Source organism: Gambusia affinis, linkage group LG21 (assembly GCF_019740435.1).
Source record: "Gambusia affinis linkage group LG21, SWU_Gaff_1.0, whole genome shotgun sequence".
Taxonomy (NCBI): domain Eukaryota; kingdom Metazoa; phylum Chordata; class Actinopteri; order Cyprinodontiformes; family Poeciliidae; genus Gambusia; species Gambusia affinis.
In genome coordinates this window covers 10927204-10951168 of record NC_057888.1, presented here as the reverse complement: position 1 = coordinate 10951168, position 23965 = coordinate 10927204, and the positions used below count along the sequence as shown (strand labels likewise).

Below are 23965 nucleotides of genomic sequence, written 5' to 3'. Positions count from 1 at the left end.
CACTTTTTTATAATAATTGTCCTCTGCTGCACACTGAAAAGTAACCTTGGTTTTGACCTGTGAGTCAGCTGCAGTTTCAGCCCTCTTGGGCAATTTCTTTTTAAAATGGGATTTTTTTTCTTTCTTTTTTTCTTTTTTCCAGAGCAACAACAATGCATTATTTCAGCAGAAGGATGGGGCTCACAGTGACTTGAATGGAGCTTGTCATGCACTATAATTAAACCACAATGCACACACCACTAGTTGTTCCCAAAATGTTTTAATCCCCATGGTTTTATTTTTTCCCCCCTTTTCCTCTTTCCATCCCCAGCAGCCCGCTTTTTCTTCTTCTTCATTTTCTTTTTTTTTTCGGTCACCCTCTGCCTCTCTAGTAATTCCCTTGTGGGGGTCCTGAGGGAGGAAGCTGACGTGTTTACCCTGATTGTGTAGAGAACAGCAGTAAAAGACATGGAGAAAAGTCACTTAACCACTGTGACTGATTGTTGTTTCCCCTATCTTCCTCCTGGACAACAATTGATGATTGTCAGCGGGGGCCGGGGGAGCCTGACAGTGTCTGATTGGCTGATTGTTCCTCCAGCTCTGTGCAGGGGCCTGTAAATGTGGCATTGTGGGAAGTGCCATTGTGTGCTCTTCCTCCGCACAAAAGCTCATTCCCACGTGAAAGAGGTGCTTAGCAGGAGCGCAGGAGCAAAGCTACGTCTGGGTGGGGCCCCAGGAAGCTGAGGTGAACCCGATTCCCAAGAAACAAGATCATAGCACGAGAGTGGAGAGTGTGGATGTTGATTGCATGCAAGGGCTTGACCTTATACAACAAAAAGTACATTACCTATTATTCTAAACAGAGAATATAAAACTGAATTAGAGGGATGGAATAAAAATAACACAGCAAAATGCACAAGAGCCGTTCTTCAACCTCACTTGTCCACCTTATAGCTCACATTAGTGTAATTTCACCAATAAAACAACAAATATTTTTACTGTTGTAAAACAAAATGTATTATTTTAATTATTAGACATATAGTAACATATTCTCTACATATTTCTAGCTATTATTTTTCTTTTGACACATAAATTTAAGCAAAATTTGTAAATATTTTTGCCATTTACAGAGTAACACCAGCTAAGAAGCTAATATTAGTTGTTTATTTAGTCTGGTTATTTGTTCTGGTAATCCTCATCCTCCAAGGAAACACGTTTCTCAAAGATTTGCATATCAGAGAAACCGTCAGCGACTCCAACACTTTCTCTTTCATATCTAATTCAATTGATTTTAAACTGTAAGAACCGCTTCCAGCGGTTCAAAAATTGTTTTTTTAAGAACCTTAGTGAACCTTGATGCAGGTATTTAGTTCTTGCCTGAGTGATGTGTATAGAAATAAAATCAAATGAAGCATTTATTTAGATTAGAAATTAGCTATAAAATGGTGCTTCCTTTGCTGCAATTGTATAATATGTATACCACTAATATGCTTTTAGTATTGTGTCTAAATGTTATTTTTAAGGGAATACAAAGGGAAATGCGTAGTGCTAAGCAGTCAGACTTTGAAAGACAAGCCTGACAGAAGAAATGACAGCTTTGTATTTATTCCTCAGTTTGTAAAAAGGCGTCACATTTTTCTGCTTCTCTTTTTGTTTTACTAAAATTGAACATGAATTGGAATTTCAGAAAATTGCAGGTTTTGATATAAACCACCAATAATGTTTTGGTAAAAGAACGGGAGGAAACAATGACTCACTTTTGACCTCCACCTGGGTATCCAGGTGCTTCTCCTGCCCACTGATGACATGTTGGGCGGAGCATCTGTAGGCCCCAGAGTCCCCGCTAGTCAGGTTCGTCAGCATCAGGACCACAGTACTGGAGAACTCCCCCGGTTCCAGGTGATGGATGTTCCACGCCAGAGTGCGGGATTCACCTGTGTCATTCAGCTTTCGCCATGACAACGCTGTGTACAGGTACTTATTTGCAGAACAGGTGAGGTGAAGGTCCCTGCCCTCCCTGGCCGGCTCCAGCTGGTTTACACTGAAGCCCTCTGGGACGTCTGTGGAAAAAGGAGCAAGGCTTGGTGAGGAAGGTTTACAGACCGGCCGTTTGACGGGAAAAAGCCTTCTCAGTTTCTTGTCATGACTCCTGACACCACTAGAGCAGATTCCTCCACTTTCCTTACCTTTGATGACAATGTTGAATGGCTATTGTGAGCAAAAACAGCGAGTGGAATACAGTGAAAAGGCTTTTTATTTACTTTAGCCATTTGAAACTTCCCGTGGAAACGGCCTGAGAGTTTCCTGATGGCAGATAGTGTTTATCTTTACCGAACACCCCAAGGCCTCCCGAAATAAAGCGGACCTGCCAGTCCAAGGAAGTTCGCTGCACGGGGAAGTGGAACGATAAGAGCCCCAGGTTCCTGTTACGCTCTTGCTCACATTTAGGCAGTCGGGCCTCCAGACTTAGACACAGTCCATTAAAACACTCAAAAAAACTGAAAACAGTTTGACGTGCATTGCTTGACCCAAATGTAGTTTTCAGTGTCAACAACACTTCAAAGTGCAGTGAAGCATGTGTGCCACATATACCTGCTTATTTTAAGATCTCTGAACTTTAGGTGTTTCTCAGCAGTCGGTCTGTTCCTCCCCAAATCTATGAATAGTTTTCTTTCAGTTTCACGTTGCTTTAATTCCTATTTTACCTGTTTGATTCATTTTTTTTTTTAAATCACAGTTGCAATGATATTCATTGTCTTTTTGAGTTAACATCGTGGTGAAACAACATTCAGGTTCTTAGACAAATTTGAGGAGAGGAAATGGAAAAAAGTTTAATATCTTTCATTGGATTTTTCTACAACGGCAGTAAAGACAGAAAAGAGCTTAAAAGGCTTCTGCATGTGCACTACAAGCAAAAAAACAACAGCTACATCATGATACATTTTGACTCAGTCACCTGTGACGTAGAAGGGAACATCCAGCTGGTCTGTTCCCGCAGAGTTGGAGGCGATGCAGCGGTACACTCCAGACACCGAGGCCTCTGCAACAGTCAGGACCCCTACTGTCTGTCGGAGACCAAACATCCTCATGAACATGTTGCTGTTATGAAGAACATTCATTCTTAAATACCCAGACATGTTTCTCTTTTGTGGTCCATTTTTCTATAGAGTGACCTGACAAACAAAGCTGGCCTTCCTGTCCATCTTATAGTCGTCATTTAACACTGGGAGGGATTATTTATTGGATTGACTTCAAGTAGTTGAGAGAATTATAGATTTATCACATCCAGAGTGATGAAATTAGAGATTTATTTCTGTTAGTGTGGATGATTGTGCCTGACAGCTGATGAAAATTGAAAAATATTCCTTTTCTTAGACAATTTGAAGATTTCATAAGATCTCAAAAGAACCAAACAAGGTAATTTGTCAGAGAAGCTGGCTGTTCACATTGTGTTGTATCAAAGTAAAAGGAAAGTTGGGTGGAAGAAAAAAGCATTAAGCTGTATGTCACAGTTTGTACTGTAACTATAGACTATGATAGACTCCAGTTTTTGGAGATACCTGTATGAGTTTTAGTGTTTTAACAGAATATGTGAAACAAATAAACTTTTTGATGTTTTACTTATTTCTCAAAGTGCACCTGTAAGAGTATATAAAACTCAGAATATATGTAATATTTAAATTACAACACAAATATGCATTCTATTCAACATAGCAAACTACAGCCGTATTTCTCCAGCGTGCTGGGATTTTTTTTTAGGGCTTCTCCTACCTTCTTGTTCCCCTGAAGGACTTCCTGTGTGTGAGTAACACTCAGGATGTGGTTGTACGCAGATGAAGCAGGGAGACTCTCCGTCACGGGGATCCACTGCGAGGAGGAGGATGTCGGACACCTTGAAGGAAGAGCAGGAGAAGGACACAGACTCAGCTGTGTTGACAGAAGACATTATATGATAATTCCATATGTGTGAGTGGGTGTATTTTTCCCAGCTGTGCTCAGCAGGGGAAAAAAATGCCTTGATGAGATCCAGCATCACCAAACCGTTTCATAGTAATGGCAGCGAGTGCTCTCTCCCTGTTTGACAAGCGGGTCGTGGGGGTATTGTGAACTCCGAGGTAACACTAGTTCAACTGTGCAGGATGTGGGCTGGTATTGTAGTTCTGTCATTAAGCTTCCTTTCATTCTTAAAAAAAAAAAATCATCCCACATTTCCAGGACAGGAGTTCCAGTCCCTCAATGACTCACACGTCTCAATCCATAGATTACGCACCATCCCACTGGTGGAAACCGGTGCTTACGCAAGAAGCGCTGCTGCGCCCATTTTACGCATATCAACTCATGATGAGGAAGGTTCACCAAATGGCACAGGAACAAGGGAAGAACGGTAAAAATTCCCAGTGCTTGGTCGATGCTGGAAATGTATGTGTTCTGTTCTCGACATGGAAAATGTGACAATGTATTTAAAAAGGCGGCCAGTCTTATTTATTTAAACCAAATAACATAACAACACAAAAAGACAAACTGCATGTCTTTCTTGACATTTAGACAAATAAAATAAGCAAGTATTAGCACTTAACTAAAGCAGGTTTCTTGTTGTTAACATATGCGAATGTGATGGCGCTCAAAAATGTAAGTCCAATAGTTTTAATAATAATTTTTAAATGCCTTTTTTCTTTTTTTTTTTTTGCAATAGGTTGATTTTACACGATTTTAATGCTATGACTTAAACACATAAACTTGGTAGTAAGTTTATTGTAAACATTTTACAATAGAAAATTTGTGTTTTGACATAAAACTCTTCTTCCAAATTTTTAAAAATATGCTTAATGACACCCATGAAGAATCAATGCACAACTTGGCTGTTTAAAACCAAACATCTCATTTTAACATTGCTTTTTGAATTCTGTTTAGGTCTAATTTCACAGGTCATTTCTCATGTTTTTAGTTAATATTTGGAATAAAACACTTCCAGATTTAACAAGTTATTAGCTTTATGCTAGTTGGTCATTATTACTGATGTATTAGTCTTGTGATAGCAGCAGAGATGGGTAGTAACTAGTTATATCTACTCAATTACATTTACTTGAATGACTTTTTTGAAAATAAGTACTTTTCTGAGTATTTTTACTATGTTGTACTTTGTTCTTTTACTTGAGTAATTTTATTATGAAGTATCTCTACTTTTACGTGTGTAAAATTTCTGGATTCTTTAACCACTAAATAAAAAAACCACATCCTTTAACTAGGAATTCACACACCTGCAGCTTTTGTTAAATTTTCATGAGTTTTATATTGAAAGAAACCGATTTGGATTGTATTTTTTGTTACTTATATGAATTATTGTCATTTTACCAAAATGTTCACTTAACTTTATATTTTGTTCTGACTAATTTTTAAGTATTAAGTAATTGATAATTTGATCAGTTACTCAAATTAACTGATCTAGTTGAGTTTCACCACTTAATTTTCCAGCACACATAACAGCTGTTGGTTCAGTAAGATAAGTAATCATCTCATCTCACCAGAAAACATCTTTCAACCTGTATAGTTTTGTGTGTTTTCTTATCTTTCCCATTTTGCGGAGTGGCTAAGTGAAAGAAGGCTCTCTGTGTTTTGTCATATTAACACCCCAGGAAAGTTATGGATTAAAATTAAAATTTCCCAGATGCTCAAAGATAATTAAAAAAAAATTCTCTTTGGATACAAATTGTCTTTGTTGTCAATTAACGAGACACAGACTCCCTATTGGAAACAATTATTTCTTGAGTTATTTTTCACCCTACCTGAATAAATATAATAAAATTCAAAGCTTTTTCAAACCCATTGAATGGTAAATGATGATATTTTAATGTAAAATTTAATGAAGTCTTTTACAGTTACTCCTTACCAGGAATACGTCACTAAATCCTTGTTTTTATATCATTAAAAAAATTTTGATAGGGGTTTCCGCACCAAGTGTCGCAGAAGAGCCATCATAATCAGAACCCCCGGAGATGCTAAAGCCTAAAATAACCCAACCTTCTGTATTTAGACATCCTCACTGTAAACTATCACTTCCACTTTGTTCGCTGATCCTCTGCCTGTTTAGGGATATGTCACTGCTCCCCGTCTCTTTCTGGATCTTTGTCGTCAGTCTGCTCCATCTGTCCTGAGCTCCTCCCTAAGCTTGGCTCCTCTCTGCTCCCTGATTGCTCTTCCTTTTGGCATCAAGATTGTGTGTGTGGCTGCACAAACGACCCACCCTGTGCATGACACCGCGCACGCAAGAGCAAACACCCTCACCAGCCTCACCGACTTACACTCTCACACTTCACAGGAAAAGCATCCAGTCTCAAAGTTAGCTCTGAAAAGTAAAATTAGTTGGATGGATGAGGCAGTTAGACACAGAAAGGGATGCAGACATACCACATTCATACAGTATGTGCCTGCCAACAGGGTGAGAAGCCGCTGCTTGAAAACATGAATGGACTCTGGTCCAAGTTGTGTGTGATGGTGATGTGTATTTATGTGTGTGTGTGGTCATCTCCTGTCCTTTCTTCCTGTCCTAACCTGCAGCCTGAAATACTCTCGGATGTCCCTGGATGTTCCCGTCTCAATCCAAAAATAACCACACGAGCAAATGAACCAGTACACAAATATGAGCATGTTTTAATGCAAAACAAAACACCACAAATAAATGATATAACACTTCAATACATTTTAACAGATTCATACGGAGATGGCAAATATTGACATTTGTCTTATGTAAGTTAGTTGTATAAAATTATTAAATATTAGATTCATATATTACTCATAGAAACATCTGTATACAGAGAATGAATCACATTGGCAGACACCCGTAAAATGGTACACATGCATACGGCACAGGCACACTGACAAGATTTACGCAAATACCCACGGATGGACATGCTGAAAGCTTCATGACACTCATCATCCTCTCAAACTGGTTTGCAGGATCACTCATACATGTAGGTTTTATTTAACTTCCATTACAAATGCAACAGGGATGCTATACTGACACCGTTTGATATAGAAAAAGGGAACATTTTAACATGGGGTGGGATAACACAGGATAGTCTCTGGTCTGTGCAGACCTCCTACATGGTAGGCTCCTGGAGATTGTCAGTCTTTTGTTTGAAAGAGAACTGAAGGCAGCCCGTAGTGAACGACAAAAGCTTTGTCCTCTCCCCCGTTTCACCCATCGAAGGTAAAATGTGTTTAGCCTTCGACGGGGCTGCTACAAATCGAGACAGAAACTCACAGCTTTTGTGGATGTCAGAATCAGATCAGGGTCTTGCAAGCATTGTTCGTGCACCCAATATAGTACCACTCTAGGACACAAAAAAAAGCAAAGCAGCTCTGAGAAATGCAGCTGGTGGAATAGTTGGAATTGCACTTATTCTGGCTCATAGTGTGTAAAATGTAAGAAGCATTAAACTACAGGGCAGGCGGGCAAAGGGGAAGGACTTGGATTTGGCAAATCATGTAAATAAATAAATAACTAGTAAAGCAGGTGTCCATATATCCTTAATGTTATGGCTTGCTCAACGCCATCCTCCTTTGTTTCCTGGTCTTCACTGCTCAGCAGTGTTTCAAGTCTCTTTCCTTGGTTTACAGTTCAGCAGGATAATCACAAGGTGGTATTGTCACTGAGGGTTCAGGCAGTAGTAGAGATGTGTAAGGAGGAGGAGAGGTCCTGTGTGGGAAGTAGCTGGGGAGTTGTTCCTCACTGGAGGTGGAGGATGCTGGGTTGCTGTGGAGGGCAGAGCTGGTGAGGGAAGAGGCTGGAGAGGTATGTGGGGGGCAGCAACGTTTCGGGGGAAGGGGTGTGGGGGGAGCACTCAAGAATAGATCAAGCTCTTGAGGAAGCGGACTGTGCCACGTTTGAAGACGAAGGGACAATCACGCCGCTGGGAAGCGTCTCGCGTCGGAGAGGAAGCCAAACAACGAGAGGAAAAGCGCTCTGATTTTTGCACAGGAAGCCCAGTGCGCCTCCTGCCAGGGCCAGATAAGAGCGCTGAGGTTCCCAGGGCCAGACCCAGGAGTGGACTCAGGACCCAGGCGAGAGGCCACCCATCAGTCTGGCCCAGCCTGGCCCATGGTCCCTGGGCTTCCTCCAGCACGGCGTCAGGCTCGTGGTGCAGCGGGGCTGCAAAGAACAAGGGGCCTTGTGAGGATCCAACCAAAACTAATAATCTAAAGAAACACACTGAATACAAAACACTGAAACAGAACCAGAACAGAGCTTTCACAAAGGACCTTAAGTTAGCTGAGGCCAAATGAAATCAAAGACTATCAACTTTTTTAAGACACATTGTTTAATTTATTTCGATGTGAATTTAAAAGTGAGGTTCTGTTAAAAGGTTCAATATGGTTTATATCTTACCTCCCGTGACAAAAACTTCAAAGTAGCTTAAAGAACTAAATTTTATTGCATTTTGCAGTTTCTCATTTTACTCTGGACTCAATAATAATTTACTTGGGGAATGGTGACCTTCCTCTATGAAACATGTTGAGAACAAACATGCCACAGAAAAGTAAGACTGTCTTAGGACCAATGAAATTGCATTTATTCAAACTGCTAAATATGTATTTGTTGCACTGCTCTACTTTTATGTCAGATAGTTGAACAGAAATAGTTGACTTTTTTCAGTCAGAGTGCATATTTAAGACAAGAAGATCATTCACTGCACTGCTCTTTTTCTCCATTCCCATTTTTTGTGTAAATAACCGTCTAATGAAACATGATAATAAAATTGTGTTTTCCATAAGTTCTTGTGACTTTGATTCTTCAAGTCAAAAAGTCAGCTTTATTCAGATCAAAATAGACTTCTATCTTCATAAAAAAAACTCCAACCTAAAACCAAGCAGAGTGGTTAAAAACTATTATGATAAACCTTTCAGTTGTGTGATTTACATAGCAACTGTAGCTAAGAGGCAGTGCAACACAGAAGAACTTCCTGTTAGCAACAAAACGCAACGTGTGAAGATTTTCTGGTTAGCATTGCTACTTAATAAAACTGAACAAAAAAAAGAATTCACTGGTGTTTTTGCTTTTTATTTTACCTTAAGTTGAAATTAAACATTTTTACTGGTTGGAAGTGCTCTGAATATTTTGTTCTCATTATAAGTTTCAGACAGGAACAGCATTGGTGATACACCACCTAGCTTCATTCTTCTGTCTAAATATTTACCTGGCTTTTTGTATATAACAATGCAACCCAACGAAAACCTCACAACAGGTTTAAGGTTCATACATTAACATTAGCTGAAACTTCTATTAAATTTTCAGATTTAATGAGGCAGAGGTCCGCTAAGGTTTTGGCCCCTATAGCATTCTGGTCCAATAAATCTAGATTTATTTGAAACAAAACCTCCTGGAGACTAATTTACGGCAGGTAAAATATTAACTGTTTACCTTTTAATTGAACCTCATATCAAAAACTCTTAACTGTTCCTTTAATAGCAAAGTGATGATGATCTTAAAGGTGGTAAAAATGGGATTAATGCTAAGGTAAATGCTAAGGTAAATGGGTTTTTAAGTTTTACATAAAACAGATTGCCTTTGACATCTTAAAAAAATATAGACACTTACTCTTACAACCAAAATAGACAACAAATGTGGGATTATTTCAATCTTAAACTCTGGTTCTATTGTGGGTTTTTAATATTTTTATGAGTCTTTAAAGTTGAGGTTAAGAGAACAAAAACTTCCCATAGTGTAGCAGTGACGTTTTATTACTATTTACTGTCATGGGGTTTGAAAATAAAATCTACATGTCTCTAATCTGAGGTCCTCTGAAAGAAAACTGAAGGCATGATGGTGTGGCGCCACGTGAGAGTGCCAGGGTTACAGGTCAAGTACACTGATGATGTCAGTGTGTCTCAGAGGAGGGAAGACAGTGTGGGCGGCTGCTGCGAAGCTCTCAGGTAATACTTAACCTTTCTGACTGGGTCGTAAGGAACACAATGAGCCTCTGACCTCTAAGAACGATTTAATCAGTGTTCCTGCCAAAGTGGCTGCATTAACACTCAGCATTGACTCAGTGGCTGTCTCTCTCCATCGCCGGGCTGGGCCATTTCTCATGAGAACTTTGTATATAAGAGTGTGTGTCAGATATAAGAAAAAGCATCACAGGATGCAGTGTGCAATCACAATAATAAACAGGCCTCTCACTCTGCGTCCTGCGCAGGAAATTCATTAAATCATAGCGTTTGATTTGGAAACCAACAAATCGTGACTGAGAGCACGGAACTGGCCTCCATTGAAGTGTGTTTTTTCTTCCCTGTCCTTTCAAGTCTGAGATACACTGTGTACCGTGTTTGTGAGTGTAGGCGCGTGCACACACACATTCACACACGTATATATGGCTGCATATGTAGGTGCACTTAAACAAACATATGGGAAAGAACAGACTGGACAGCAACAGAACGTAACATATGGGAAAAGAGCAGCATGAGCAAACAAACATGCAAACACAAGCATGACAACACCCAGACATACATGTAGGGACACGCACACAAACAAACAAATTAACACACCCCCACACACGAGCACACATTCCAGCACTTAAAAGGCCCTAAAAGGCATCTGTTCTGGTTACAAAAAGGAAGCGCTGTCTGAGCACATGCTGACTTAGACAAAACATGTCTCGTTTATCAAAAACGGTCCCACTTACGCTAACTAACGTACAGTAAAACAATTCTGTAACATCTTAGCATTACTTTTTGCTTTTGTAGTCAAAATATAGACGTGTTATACATCAACAGTGACTTGTAGAAGTATTTGTACACCTTACTTTTTCCACACTTTTTAACTTACATAAACTTCAGTGCGTTTTATTGCCATTTTCATGTAATAGACCAACACAAAGCCAATTATGAAGTGGAGGAACAATCTGATAAATGTGGTGTGCATTTGTACTTAGTCACATGATTAGTAAATAGAGCACGACTGTGCGTAATTAAATCTCAATATAAATCTTGTTACTCTATGAAGATTTCTAATATTTGCTAGAAAATAGTGAACAAACGTCAAGATGAAGACCAAAGAACACAGAAGGGTCAGAGAGAAAGATATTGAGAAGTTTAAAGCAGACTTAGGTCATAAAACAATAATCTATGGTAACTTTGGAGCAGCTGCAGAGATCTCCAGTAGGAAACACAGCAGTGGCAGCATCATGCTACGGCAATGCTTTTCTGCAGCAGACAATCTGTTCTTCATCTTACAACAGGACAGAGAATTATTCACCGCTTTGTGTTGGACTATCACATAAAATCTTAAAATCCATTGACAAATTAGATATTGAATAGTGGCTCCATTTTTATTTATTAGTCTATTGTGTCAAATTATGAATGGTAGAGCTCAGTGTGAATGTTTACTGGTTCAAGTTGAGCTCATTCAGATTATCCTATTTTAGATGATAATCTGGACATTCAGCGACGTTTGCTCTGCTGGGCTACTCACAGGCCTTTGGACGGGCACGGATGCCAGAGCCACTGAATATGTGGAGGGGGGACTCCGTGGGATGTGCAGTGGAGCGACTTCTTGCTCCCCCGCGGTACAGAGCCCGGGTCCTGCAACGACACTGCTTTCTCACCAATCTGAGGACTCACTGTGCAACACGAAGCAAACATCAAGAGAGGAAGAAAAAAACAAAACAAAATGGTTTAATAGGTGCAAGAACGAAGTTCACTCTCGTTTTCCAATGAATTTCTCGGACCTCACCGTTGACTAGAAGTGTGAGAGTGAGATTCTGATAGAGAGCGTGTTGCTGGATCCGTACGAGGACGGTGTATTTCCCTGCGTCCTCCTCTGCAACGTCCCGGATGACCAGGGAAGTCCCGTTCATGTGGTATCTGGAGCACTGCTCTGCTGCCACCCGGCCGTCCTTCAACCTGACAGAAACAAGCTGTGAGCCTCTTCAAAGTCCTCTATGACAACCTGCATATCATTATATGTCAGATTTTATGAATAGAAATAATTTGGAACTTAAAAATACACAGTTTTTCCTTAATATTTACACTTATTGCTCTAACATTCTTCTGCTTTACAGCCAGTAAATACGTTTTATTAGACATTTATGTCATGTCCAACTAAATATTAGGGCTGAAATGATTAATCGGATTAATCATGAAGAATTTCTTATTGTATTAAATCAAGCAGAAAGGTTTGAGCTTTTCACATATTTTGTATTTTGTAGCTGCAGATGCATCTTTTTGCAAAAAAATGTAGTAAAAAAATGATATGTTATTAAATTTTGGGCAATAAAATGCTTGTTTTCTTCTTTAAAAAAGGAATTCAATTATTTATTTAGATATCTTAATGCATTTCTAATATTGTATAAAGTAATTAAGTAAAATAATTGTTAGTTGCAGCCCTACACAAAATAGTGGACGGACAATCACGAATGGTTTAGAATTTTTAACATGTTTTTTTATTAATAAACTGGAAAAATGCTGTGGACATTTATATTTAACCCCTTTGAATTTGTTGCTCATTTTTTGTTTTCGAAACAGTTGTATGCAAACATCTGGGAGAGATGTTTGCATACAGCCCACACTTCACAAATTTGGCCTTTTCTGACCAGAGCACCTTCTTCCATGATGTTTCAACCTTTCAATTTAACAAGCTGCAAGGTTTAATTAGTAATTAGAATCTGGCAAATTCTGAAGGCGATTTACTTTTATGAGGATTTTATGCAACTGTGCTTAATTTAAAGTAAGAAAAGTACAATTGCAGGATTTTTAAGAATTCCAGAGTTGCATGATTAACTCGAGAAGGAAGCCTGGCTAACGAAAGCTAAACATCATCCTTACCATACAACCTCGGGGGAAGGGAATGCCCGAAGTTTTGGGGAAAGTTTGTAGGATTTCTGTCCCGCTTGTACTTCCACCACCGATCCATTTCTAGGCTTCAGACGGATGAATGGGCGATCTGAAATTGCAGAGGCACATAAAACCCCATTCACTCGTGGGTGACTCACAGTTTTAAATAACACCCAGAAAGCAGAAGTAAAGCTAAAACTGCATTTCTTTTTGTAGACATTTGAACACATGAGTGTGGCCAGATAATTAAAATGTCAGGAGATAAAGAGGGACTTACTGTAGACTGTGACCATGGCTTGCTGTTGTTTGCTTTGCTCGCCGCTGGTGACACGGCATGTGTAGAGGCCGCGGTCCGACCGCCGGAGCTTCGGGATGGTCAGGATGTTGTAGAACAGCATGTGCATCGGGTGCTTCACCAGCCTTTTAAAGCTGGAGCCCACGTTGTTTCTCTGGAGGTTGAACAGTAACAAAATTAACACACTGTTCATCATCAAATAAGCAATTTCCCCTGGGGGATCAATAAAGTATATTCTATTCTATTCTATTCTATTCTATTCTATTCTATTCTATTCTATTCTATTCTATTCTATTCTATTCTATCTGCATCCAAACCAAGCACCATGCAGTCAAATTTAATTTTTAAGGAGGTTTTATTTTCATGTACAAACGCTGTACTACATTTTAAAACTGTGTGTAAATGTCCAATTCAACTCAGATTGGTGATCTAAACAGAACGAAACAGGGCTAAACTGTCTAATAAAATAAATTCCTGACTGACTTGATGAATTAATAAAAAGTTTTTTTTTCCCTGTTCTTCATTTACTTTAGCATCACTAGAATTATATGTTGTCAATCTCTGTTATAACTAATAATTGCAATCTTTAAGTACACTATATTAACTTGAATTTAGCTGATAGGAGGAATGTGCCCTCTTTGGGAGGAGCTAAGGGCGAAAAATCTAAACAACAGTTTTTATGAAGTATAAAGTCTTTTTTAAATGACAACAAAAAGTAAAATGCTAAAAAAAAAAGCGGTTAGTTTTAAAGATATTGCTTTAATACAGACATAAAACAAATAACTTAAATTAGTTCATACTGTTTTGTGTTTTAAAGGTAAAATCCGTATTAAATGTGATACTTTTGGGGATGTTTTTATGGGTTTTTATTGTTTTTGTTTGCACTTTAAAGATCTTAATAAAAATTGAGATTGTTCTGAGTGCTGTGAACTCAGGGTAGGATCGTGACTACTCATAAGTATCACACACAAATCCATAAACATATATATTTTCTTGTATTTTATTCTTGTTGGTCTTCCTGATCTAATAGTAAGTATGCATGTAAATAATCAATAACCTCACACAGTCGGTATATTTTTAGGCCCCACAGACCACAGTTTCTGCTGCGTCCCAATCAAAGCTCCATTGTTTTCCGCTTTTAGCCGCCTGAAAGCAGCTCTGACCTTTCCAGGATAGTCCCAGGTGATGTTAACTCTGGTGTTCAGCTCTGCAGTGGCAGTGCAGTTCAGAGCCAGCCTCTCCCCCTTCAGGACCTGCACAGATCCGCTGGTGTTCAGGTAAACCTCTGTGATGTTGCTCACTGAGATCAATGAGGGAAAAAAAAACACAGAATAGTTTAGAGAACAAACCTTTGGAACATTAATATGTTTAGGAAAGAGTGTTGCAAAGGCTGACCTGTTCTGTGTACAAAGTACACACGTGAGTTGTGCTTGACTCCGTCAATGACGGCCTCGCAGTGGAAGAGGCCGATGCAGGAGTAGTTGGGTGTCTGGATGGTGAAACCTTTCCTGCTGTTCCAGAGAATATTTCTCTGGTCTTGACTCAGCGGCCTGCTGTAATACTGTGGAGGAGGCAAACCAAGGAAGGGATCAATCACATGTTTTACTTCGTCATTGAGTTAGTCTGATTTCTCACAAAGACGTGAGAAAAGGGAGCAGCTGAGTCACTGCAGAATGAAATTCAGTGGTTATGTGAAATTTATGCATGAAAACCGTGCCTGCAAATAGTATTCACTCCCCTGGATATTTTACCCTGTTTTCTGCTTTTACAAACCAATCATAAACAATGTATGAAAAAAATTCAGTCAAAGAAAAAACAGATTTCTGCAAAAGAATGACAAATAAAAACATTTAACGTAAATAAATCTTCAATTAAGAGATACTCTCTACACTCCACTTATGCTGAGACTGCTAACACCCACTGACTGGACCTCTGCTGAATGAGGTCAGTCACTTTAAAGTGGGCAAATATTTATGAAATTTTATGTAAAGTACTTTTATTTACTTGTCATTTTTGTAAAAAGCTGTATATTAAACACATTTTCTGGTCAAAAAAATAAAGCCAAATTTTATAGATAAAACATTTCAACACATTTATTATATATTGCGATAATCTGCCAGATTGGTGTGTCACTTAATTTGGATTGAGTAAGAAAAATCACCACAAGATGTTCATTTAATAACTTGGCATCAGCTAAGAGACAAATGAGTTTGTAATTTCTGCTACAAGAAATTTTGTCTTTTGTCTTTCAAAAGTATGCACTTTGACTCGACCAGAAACATTTCTCCATCCTGTTGATGTTTTATATGATAAACCAAAACAAGATGGAATGTGGAATCAAAACAACCTTTTGATTTTAAAATATGTTAGAAATAAAAGACTAAAATTTAGGTTAAGCCAAAAAAAAATAAATAAAAATAAATCTCAAGCTTAGTCAGAATGGATGGAGAGCATCTGGGTTTTGGCTTGAACTTTGACTAGGCCATTCTAGCACATGGGCATGTTTTGATCTATATCTTTCCATTGCTGCTCTCATTGTATGCTTACAGTTGTCCTTCTGCTTTCATTCTCAGTCTAAATAGTCCTGCTCTTAGCTCCATTCCACTTCTGATCTTGTCCAACAGCATATTGTTGCCACTGCTGTGCTTCATGATGGGAAGGGTGTGATTCGCACGTAGGCCAAAAAGTCGTTTCTTCCGCATGTTCACTGCATCCCTCACAACTTACTTGGGACTGCAAGACTCAAGAAAAAATGACCTCCTTTTGAATTGATTCAGGTTTTACCTTTATTTTAATTTCTCGTTAGTTTGCAGCTGATCTTTGGTGGCCGCCTCATTTGAAAAACTCAAATCTTTGGTTTCATAATTGGCCCCTTTGGCCTCCCCCGTCTGGGAGAACAAATCTGGCATCAGCCTCAATGTTGGTTTTGTAAGTCTTCACCATGGACCTTGTGTAACTGGATAACCTTGTTGTTTTCTTTGAGGCAGCTACAAGGAAATGTTTTTTTTTCTGTGACATAGTGGAAGCTTCCCACCCTCTCTCAAGGGACTGGACCCCCCGTCACCTGAACCATCACACACACACACACGCACGCACCCACACACACACACTTTCCCCATCCTTGTATCACCAGTGTGAACTAGCTGATATCTCCTCTCCAACAGAGAGAGGCGACCCTTTAAGACGCCACTGACCTCTGTGCCCTCTCCTCTCTGTCCTGTGAAGTCGATGCTTCCCTCTACATCCTCCCTCTGAACCCAGTGACTCCCCCTCTAGGCACCCGAGTGCCCTCTGTGCCCCTCTCACGTCCGTCTTCTCACCCATACTGTACATGGAGAGGAGGATGGAGATTGGAGCGGTGGGATGGCGAGGAGGAGCACACGGCATCAGGATATGTGAAACGTGACTCCAGTCCATCTCCTTGCATCCTGTTACTACAGGATATAGACATTTGGACTGGAACCCCGGTTCAACCCCAATGTCCCAGGCCCGGCGTTCACGGCGTAAGTGAGAGAGCAGAGCCTCCTGGGCATTGTTCATGCTGAGAAGGGTCACAGCAGAGGCGCAGGCAGAGTGCAAAGTCCTTTCAGGAAAAAAACACTCCAGAAGTTGCGACAGGGAAGACATTCCTGGTTCAGACCGGCGAAGCGCGGGGGAGGCAGGGAAAGTTATTTTTAGACGAGTTAATTTTTGGTTCCAAATACTTTGTCAGGAGAAGGAGGCAGGACAAAAACATGTGTGTATATTTGTGAATGTGACATGCAGGGACCGATGATGCATTTCCTGCAAATCAAATCCTAGATGTTTCTCTGGTTCTTCAATGACAGCACAAAATAAAAAAAGACATTGTCGTCGTATCAACCTTCCAGACATAAAGGTCTTCTGGTTCTGGTCTGCTCTGCATCTCCAGAGGGCTGTGGAGTTTTTACACACCCCTAAGAAGTTACATTTGAGATGCAAGAAAGCAAATCTAATCAGATTTGCTTTCTTGCATCTCTTCCATCAAGGTTGCAGGTGTGTAATGCACGACTAATACTTGTCTCCATCTCAGCACAACCATAAAACCAATGGGAACAATTTTCAGATAGTAGATTAAACTATTCTCATGCTAATGTTCAAAGCTAAGAAATCTGCCTTAACCTTCTTCTTATTGATCTTCACTCTGGTGTGGTCATTTGTCTGCTAAGAGTAGAGACTGGGATTATTTAGATCAGATTTTCCTACATTTAGTGCCGTGCTTGAAGAGAATAGTCTGTACTCTTGGGTCAACAGTCGCCACCTCAGCTTCTTCTGCCAGTCCTGGCATGTGTTTAAGGCATCAGATGGAGAAAGTAATCAGTTCTCATCCCTACTACTGCCCTGAAGCCAACATCCTGTTTCCAGAGGTAAAAAAACCCCTCCTGCTCACCGTGCTTTCTGTTTGATCGGAAGTCATCTGTGAAAAATCGGGCACGGGGCACAAAACACGCACCGTCCACAGGAACGCGACCCACTCATGCAGACAACAAGCACTCTGAGCACTTCTCTCTACAATCCCCCCCCCACTCTCCGCTCTTCACTCAGCAGTCAAGTGCCAACACTCACAAACATATCCGCACACACTTTCACATATATCCGCAAATGCACGCAAACAAATGGACACGCAAGCCTGATGGTAACTGGCTGCCAAGACAAGAACAATGTGGTGAATGATCTGGAAGAGGAGAAACAACTGGATAGTGTATTGTGTTTTGGCGTGCATGCGTGCGTGTGCGTGCGTGTGTGTGTGTGTGTGTAAACGTAAAACCTGATGGAAAAACTGAGATGTTCACACAGCGTGATGGGTATGATAGAGCAGAGGAGGACAAAGTGTGACATGAGATGAAAGGGACTGAAAAGAGAGTCCAACTTGGCAAAATGTCCACAGACTGAGGTGACTGACCTTAACCAGAGTGGTGGTGATGTTGGGGTTGGTGACTCTGCAAGGGATGACCAGCGGCTCCCTCACCTTCATGTACAGCACGCCTGGGCTCATGCTGGTGTGCTCCACAAATGGCTGCCGGCTGTCTGAAACCCAAACACAGCGGTCAGGAACACACATGGCGGGCATGAGAAACGTACAAAATGAGCACGAAAACATTTTCTTCCACATTGTCAAAAACAAGCTACATTTAAAGCAGCAGGCCGCTAAAATTACATAGCACACGATTCTAAGCAGCAGTAAAAGCTTCTAATAAATCTTAGCAGAAACGTTTCCTTTTTACTGAGATTCAGTAACGCACAGGGTGACTCGTTTAGGCTGAATTCAATGGATGGCAGAAGAGTAAAGAGGGTTGAGTATACATGCTCATATATTTGAAGAAATGTCAATTTTTTTAAGGTACACTGCCCCACTGCCTATTTATCTCACTATTCACAAATTCACCTGCTCAAATATTTTCCTGTGCAGCACAGCTCCAAATTATTTGTGGAAAATTTCTTCACAGAGCAAGAAGATGCTACTTAGGAAGCTGAAACACAAGGTAAAATCCTACTCTGTCTGGTGTTTGTAGAGCAGCTAATCCACTCATTTTCCTTGTTGCTGATTGGCTAAAGCTATATAATGAATTTAACTGCAAATATCTTTCATCAGGATCTTATATCACTGAAATGAGGTAGAAACAGATTTAGTTTTTGAAAGTGAAAGCAAAAATGTGCATCACTAGTTTTTAAATGAATCTGATGTAAAAACAGTCACAATGCTTATGACTCTTTAATATAACTTCAATTGAAAGAAGAGGAATTCTGATTTGAATGACCAAAAACATCAACATTTTCACCTCAAAGTTCAAAGTGAAACTTCATAAAATTCTAGGTTTGAGCAATTTAAATGGTCATCAACATTTTTCTGGGACTGACATGGATTTTATTGATTTATTGGTGCATCAATTGAAGTTGTTTTAAAAGATTAGAACCAATCAGTAATTTAGCAGAAGTAGGCAACGCTGTTAGCATCTTCATCTAGTGGTAATCTCGGCTAGCTGCTGTATTTCAGCTGTCTTAATACAATTCTGATCTTAAATGTTGGAGTGGTTTATTTTATAAACATTTAGGCCTGCTAACAAGTTTGCATTGTGACGTTACCCGTAGGAAAGCTGATAATTTTGCAGTTGCACCAAAGGTGGAGGTGGTGCGCACATTTTCCTGTTACATGTACTGAAAACGAAAGCTGAAAACCTGACATCTTTGCTTTTAACACCAATTTCCTTTTCCGTTTGACAGCATTTTAAACTGCAAACATTTTACATGTTCCATTTGTTTCATACAGGAAAATAATCACAAGCTACAAAAATAATTTAGTGATTGGAGTTGCGCCTTTTTTTTTTTTTTGTCATGGATGCTCTTGAACTAGATGTTACTTTAGGCATCCCAAGAGACCCATCTATTGCAAAAATAAGATTGTAACCTTAACAGAGAACCTGTGAAGTATGCCTCGAACTCCCCGACTACCTGGGAATGTGAAAGATTTTCTAATTTCTCATAAAATGAAGCCCTGTTATCATGCAGGGCAAAAAATAGCTGAGACACACAAACAATCACACATGAACTTCCAAGTATTTTAACAATAACTGAAAACAAACAAGCAGACACTCGGTCCTCCATACCCATTCATCGAAACCCCATTCTGAAAACGACTGCATGCTGTCAACAATAAACATGCAGATTGTTTAGAAGCAATCAAACAGCCTCTCTGTGTTTGCTCCGCTTTCCTCAGCTCGCCTACAGTCGCAGTTCTTTGCCATTCAAAGGTGTGGGTGTTACTTGCTAGCATTGTTTGTGACCATAGGGTGTTATTCAAGGAAAGCAAATCTCTGAACCTTCGAACAAAAGTACCCCAAGGACTAGTAAGACTGAACGCTTCCTTCTCCCGCTTTGATTCCTAATAGTAGGCCTGAGGAGGGAGGCAACGTCTGAACGGAGCAGCAGGCCAAGTCTGAAGCTTAATGGACATGGTGACCCGAGCGATTGATGACCCCTGAGAGTCCTTTTGGCCAAACGGTAGCATGCCCCGTGACCCTGGCATCGAGCCCAGCTCGAGCTGAGCAGCGTCACCTTCCAGGACGGGGAGGAGCGGGCCGGGGCAGACATCGTGCCTCCTCTGCTCCTGCATACCACCGAATCACTGGCATCCATCTCATCCCGCTCAGTTCCACACACACACACACACGCAGCCTCACCGCCACCTTGGAGAGACATAGCAGCATCTCCTCCCAGTACCCCCTCCCCCTCTGAGCCTTTTCTCTCCTCCCCAAAGCACAGGATGCTCCAAGCAAAGCTGAGGAGAGCAGATAAGGCTGATGCCCTGGGAAACTCTGCCCAGGGCCCAAGCCTTTCAGCAGCTGGGCTATTCCTGGCCAGGAGGTAGCACGTAAACGAAAGTAAAAAAGATTTTATATATAGCTGTTAGGGAGCCCGGCCTGTGAGGCGAGAGGAGCGGCCAGGGAGGAATGGGGTGAAACTGCGCCAGAGCCATCTCGGAGGATGTATTGTTGAGACAAACAGTGTTTAGATATAATTGATTCTCTGGCATTGGTCTGTATTTAGCACACACTACATCCTGTTTAACCTGAGGGAATACACAATAGGCCAGAGGAGGCGAGGGGTTTCCTCGAGATGATGAAAAGCTGCTAAATATGAAATCAAGGACACCTTCTGTCTTACCTGTGACATATACATAGACGGACTGCTGTTTCTGGGTCTGGTGCTTGTAGCGGCAGCGGTACAGTCCGGTGTGCCAGCCCTGGATGCGGCTGATCCGCAGGTGACTGCAGTAGAGCTGGCGTGTCTTCCCACAACGAGAGTTGACCACTTTCAATTCACCTCGGTCTAAACCTCCAGGGAACGCCCAAGACAGCTCCCGGTCACCCCTGGACAGACATTACGCCAAGGTCATTTTTTGCTGAGAAAACACTTTCATCTGTCCCTGAAAACGTTCTAAGAATGGTTCACCATTTTGCATTCAGTGGGCTTGAAATTAATGTGAGGCTTGGTGGTATAGTTTGGGATTTTTGAAGAGAGGTTCAATTGGGTTGTAGTGTCTTCATTTGGAAGAAAAACTCATTAACTGTAATCTGATGCTGAAGTCTATGGCTACTCTGAGAGGCCAAACTGGACTTTTATCATCTTATAACAAGTCGGTTCTCAAAAACAAAGTGGTTCATGCAAACCGCTAAACCATTTTCACGCAGGTTCTAGTTGTGGCACCACTGATAATCCACTGGAAAAATGTACTGAGAACAGAAAATGTTGCGGGTTTTTGTTTTATTGACAAAGTAAAAAAAGACATTGCTTTTTTCAGTGCCTCACTTTTATATTAGCTGCCTTGACTATAAATACAATCCAAGTTCCATTTATCAATTTTAATAGGAAGCTCATTACTGATGCACCACAACTGCCCCCCGTTTCCTATGCAATGTGGATTGTTCCCTCCGTCTGGGAAGTCTTTGCTCCACTTTATGTCTTCAAATGCCAAAGAAACAATTTCACAAACAGATGCTTTGCAGCACTGTGTACTACTACGCTTACAAGAAACAAATAATCAGATAAGCTAACAAATGAGCTATAGTTGCAACTTTATACCTGTAATACAGCCATTTTGGATCTGGAACAGAGACCTGACATTATCTTTTAGGGGCTGCTGCTTGTTCTTCTAATGAGAACTTCTAACCTCACTGTCAGGTCAAGTTTTAGTTAATAATTAGTTGCATTTTTAACTTCAATGCAAATAATTACCCCATGCAAATATGAAGACGGCTTAAAGTACTGTACATACAGTAGCCTTAGCTTAAAACTTGCTTTAAAATGATGAAAGTCTCTTATATACAAACTATCATCTTCAGCATCCAGGACCAACTAATCTGAGTTTGCACAAAGACGATGGTACCAAGATAGTGTTTCCATGTCTAAATTGGTAAATGGTTTAGATGGTAAATGGAGGAAGTAGCCAGGTACCACTAATGATCTTTCATTAAATAGCAATCATCAGCTTCAGTTTAAATAAATGTCCAATGCAAAGCATCACTTTCTTTAATGTTGGAGATGTGTTAAGATGGTCGAAGTCTCAAATTTGTTGGTAGCTTCATTTAGTTTACTTCTTAAACTAAATGAAGATGCAAAGAGAATATTGCCAAGAGAGACATCAACAGTTTTCAACTTTTTAACAGGACCTTCCTTGCTTCAAAACTCTTGAAGTTTAGTTAAGATCAAATTTCTGGTTTCTTATGTCTTTAATGATGAAAAAGAGAGACTCAGAAAAATAAACTCATGTTTATCCAGGTCAGAGTTTTGTTGGTGACTTTGAGATAATTATTTCCACATCATTTACCAGTTGTTATATATTTTTTTGCTTTTAATACCTCAAACTCACCTGCATTTGAGCGCCAAAGTTTTGTTGGCCTCCAGAACCAGCTGTGTACTGTTGACATCCAGGACCGGGACGTTGAACCTCACCTTTTGCTCATTACCTGCAGACGTTGGAGAGAAAAGCGAGAGAAGCATGACTCTCTGCTCTCCAATCAATCAAGTCATGTGGAAATGCGTAAGCAGTGTTCCTCTTGTTTATCAACTAAAACAGTTTCTCCACTTGTTCTCATACATGTACTAATTAGAGTTGAAGACACTCATCTGTCCACCCTTCCTTCCTCAGAACATGGGAAACATTCATCCTTCACTTGGAAATAGATGCCTCCCGTCACTGGCCCAAATCCCAACCATCTTGTAACTCTGTTAGTGGCCAAATCACCGCTAAGGCATTTAGTTGAGTTATTACTTGCCAATTGTTCCCAGTGGATGCTCCATTTTAGTGTTACTTACAATGCGAGCACTTCCTGTGCTATTTCCTTGGGTTTCTGAGTGTGATGAGTGTGAGGGGCAAACAAACAATGACACAGAGCATGATGAAGGGAAAGTTAGTGATCTCCTACCTGTTTTCTTTTTCTTTTTCTTTTGGGCAGGAGGCTTGTTGGCAGTTATATTCATGCTTCAGATTTTCTATTAAATCTTAAATGTCTTATACTTAACATGCAGTTGCTGCATCCAGACCAAAGAAGATAAGAAAAACCACCAGTGATTAATTCAGCATTCATTTTCCCAATGAGGGGGGAGTTAGACTGTCATGAGTAAGTCGTAAGTCATCTGCTCAGGCCACTGAAATTGGCCAATCACAGAGATATTTTCGTAGAATATGCCTTACTGCCAGGTTAGGCCTGGTTACCTACAGCTCTGTGGGGACCGGTAACTACTAAAAATGTTGATGCAAGCAGGAATGGCATCACCTTTTATGAGGAGCTTTAATGTACCTGAGAAATGTTACCTTTGATGTATAACAAGCCTACAAGAAAAGGGAAATGATTTGACAAGAATAAACATGGTGTTACGTTTCCTAGCACTTTCAGCTGGAAAGTCCCCACTTGAGGAATCTGAAATATGCAGTTGCTTCTTTTTTTTAATTAAGGTCAGAAAGTTAATAATCAACCAATAAGGCTCCAAACTCCCTCCCCCCCCATCTGACTACATATAAAATTAAGGCTTTAAAGAAAATTGCTCGCTACTCATTTCTATATTGCACGTATTTGCGTCATTTTTGGATATATTGCATTTTGTGTTAAATGTGCATGTCATTATGAAACTTTTTGGAAATGTAATATTGTGCATAGTATTGGAAAATCTTGATAAATTATATATGAATAAATAAGAGATGAATTTATTTAAAAAACTTCCTAAAATACAACTACAAAAGAATAACAACAAGAATAACAATTGTTTATTCTACATTATTCTACACATTTCTTATATTTAAATCTGTTTATTTTGTCTCTACTGAATTGTGTTGATTGATTAGATTCT

General features: G+C 40.1%; 1 protein-coding gene across 1 annotated transcript in view; it reads right to left on the bottom strand.

Moving 5' to 3' along the window:
* flt1 (fms related receptor tyrosine kinase 1) overlaps nt 1-23965 on the bottom strand; it is a 36951-nt gene that overhangs the window by 11953 nt on the left and 1033 nt on the right. Inside the window, exons 2-13 of the mRNA XM_044104632.1 lie at nt 22488-22584; nt 20783-20988; nt 18024-18148; nt 14498-14663; nt 14266-14402; nt 13085-13256; nt 12799-12916; nt 11708-11877; nt 11447-11594; nt 3751-3871; nt 2936-3044; nt 1737-2039 (exon numbers count right to left, since the gene is read on the bottom strand). Of these exons, the coding sequence (XP_043960567.1) occupies nt 1737-2039; nt 2936-3044; nt 3751-3871; nt 11447-11594; nt 11708-11877; nt 12799-12916; nt 13085-13256; nt 14266-14402; nt 14498-14663; nt 18024-18148; nt 20783-20988; nt 22488-22584 (1872 nt within the window). The remainder of the gene's footprint in view (nt 1-1736; nt 2040-2935; nt 3045-3750; nt 3872-11446; nt 11595-11707; nt 11878-12798; nt 12917-13084; nt 13257-14265; nt 14403-14497; nt 14664-18023; nt 18149-20782; nt 20989-22487; nt 22585-23965) is intronic.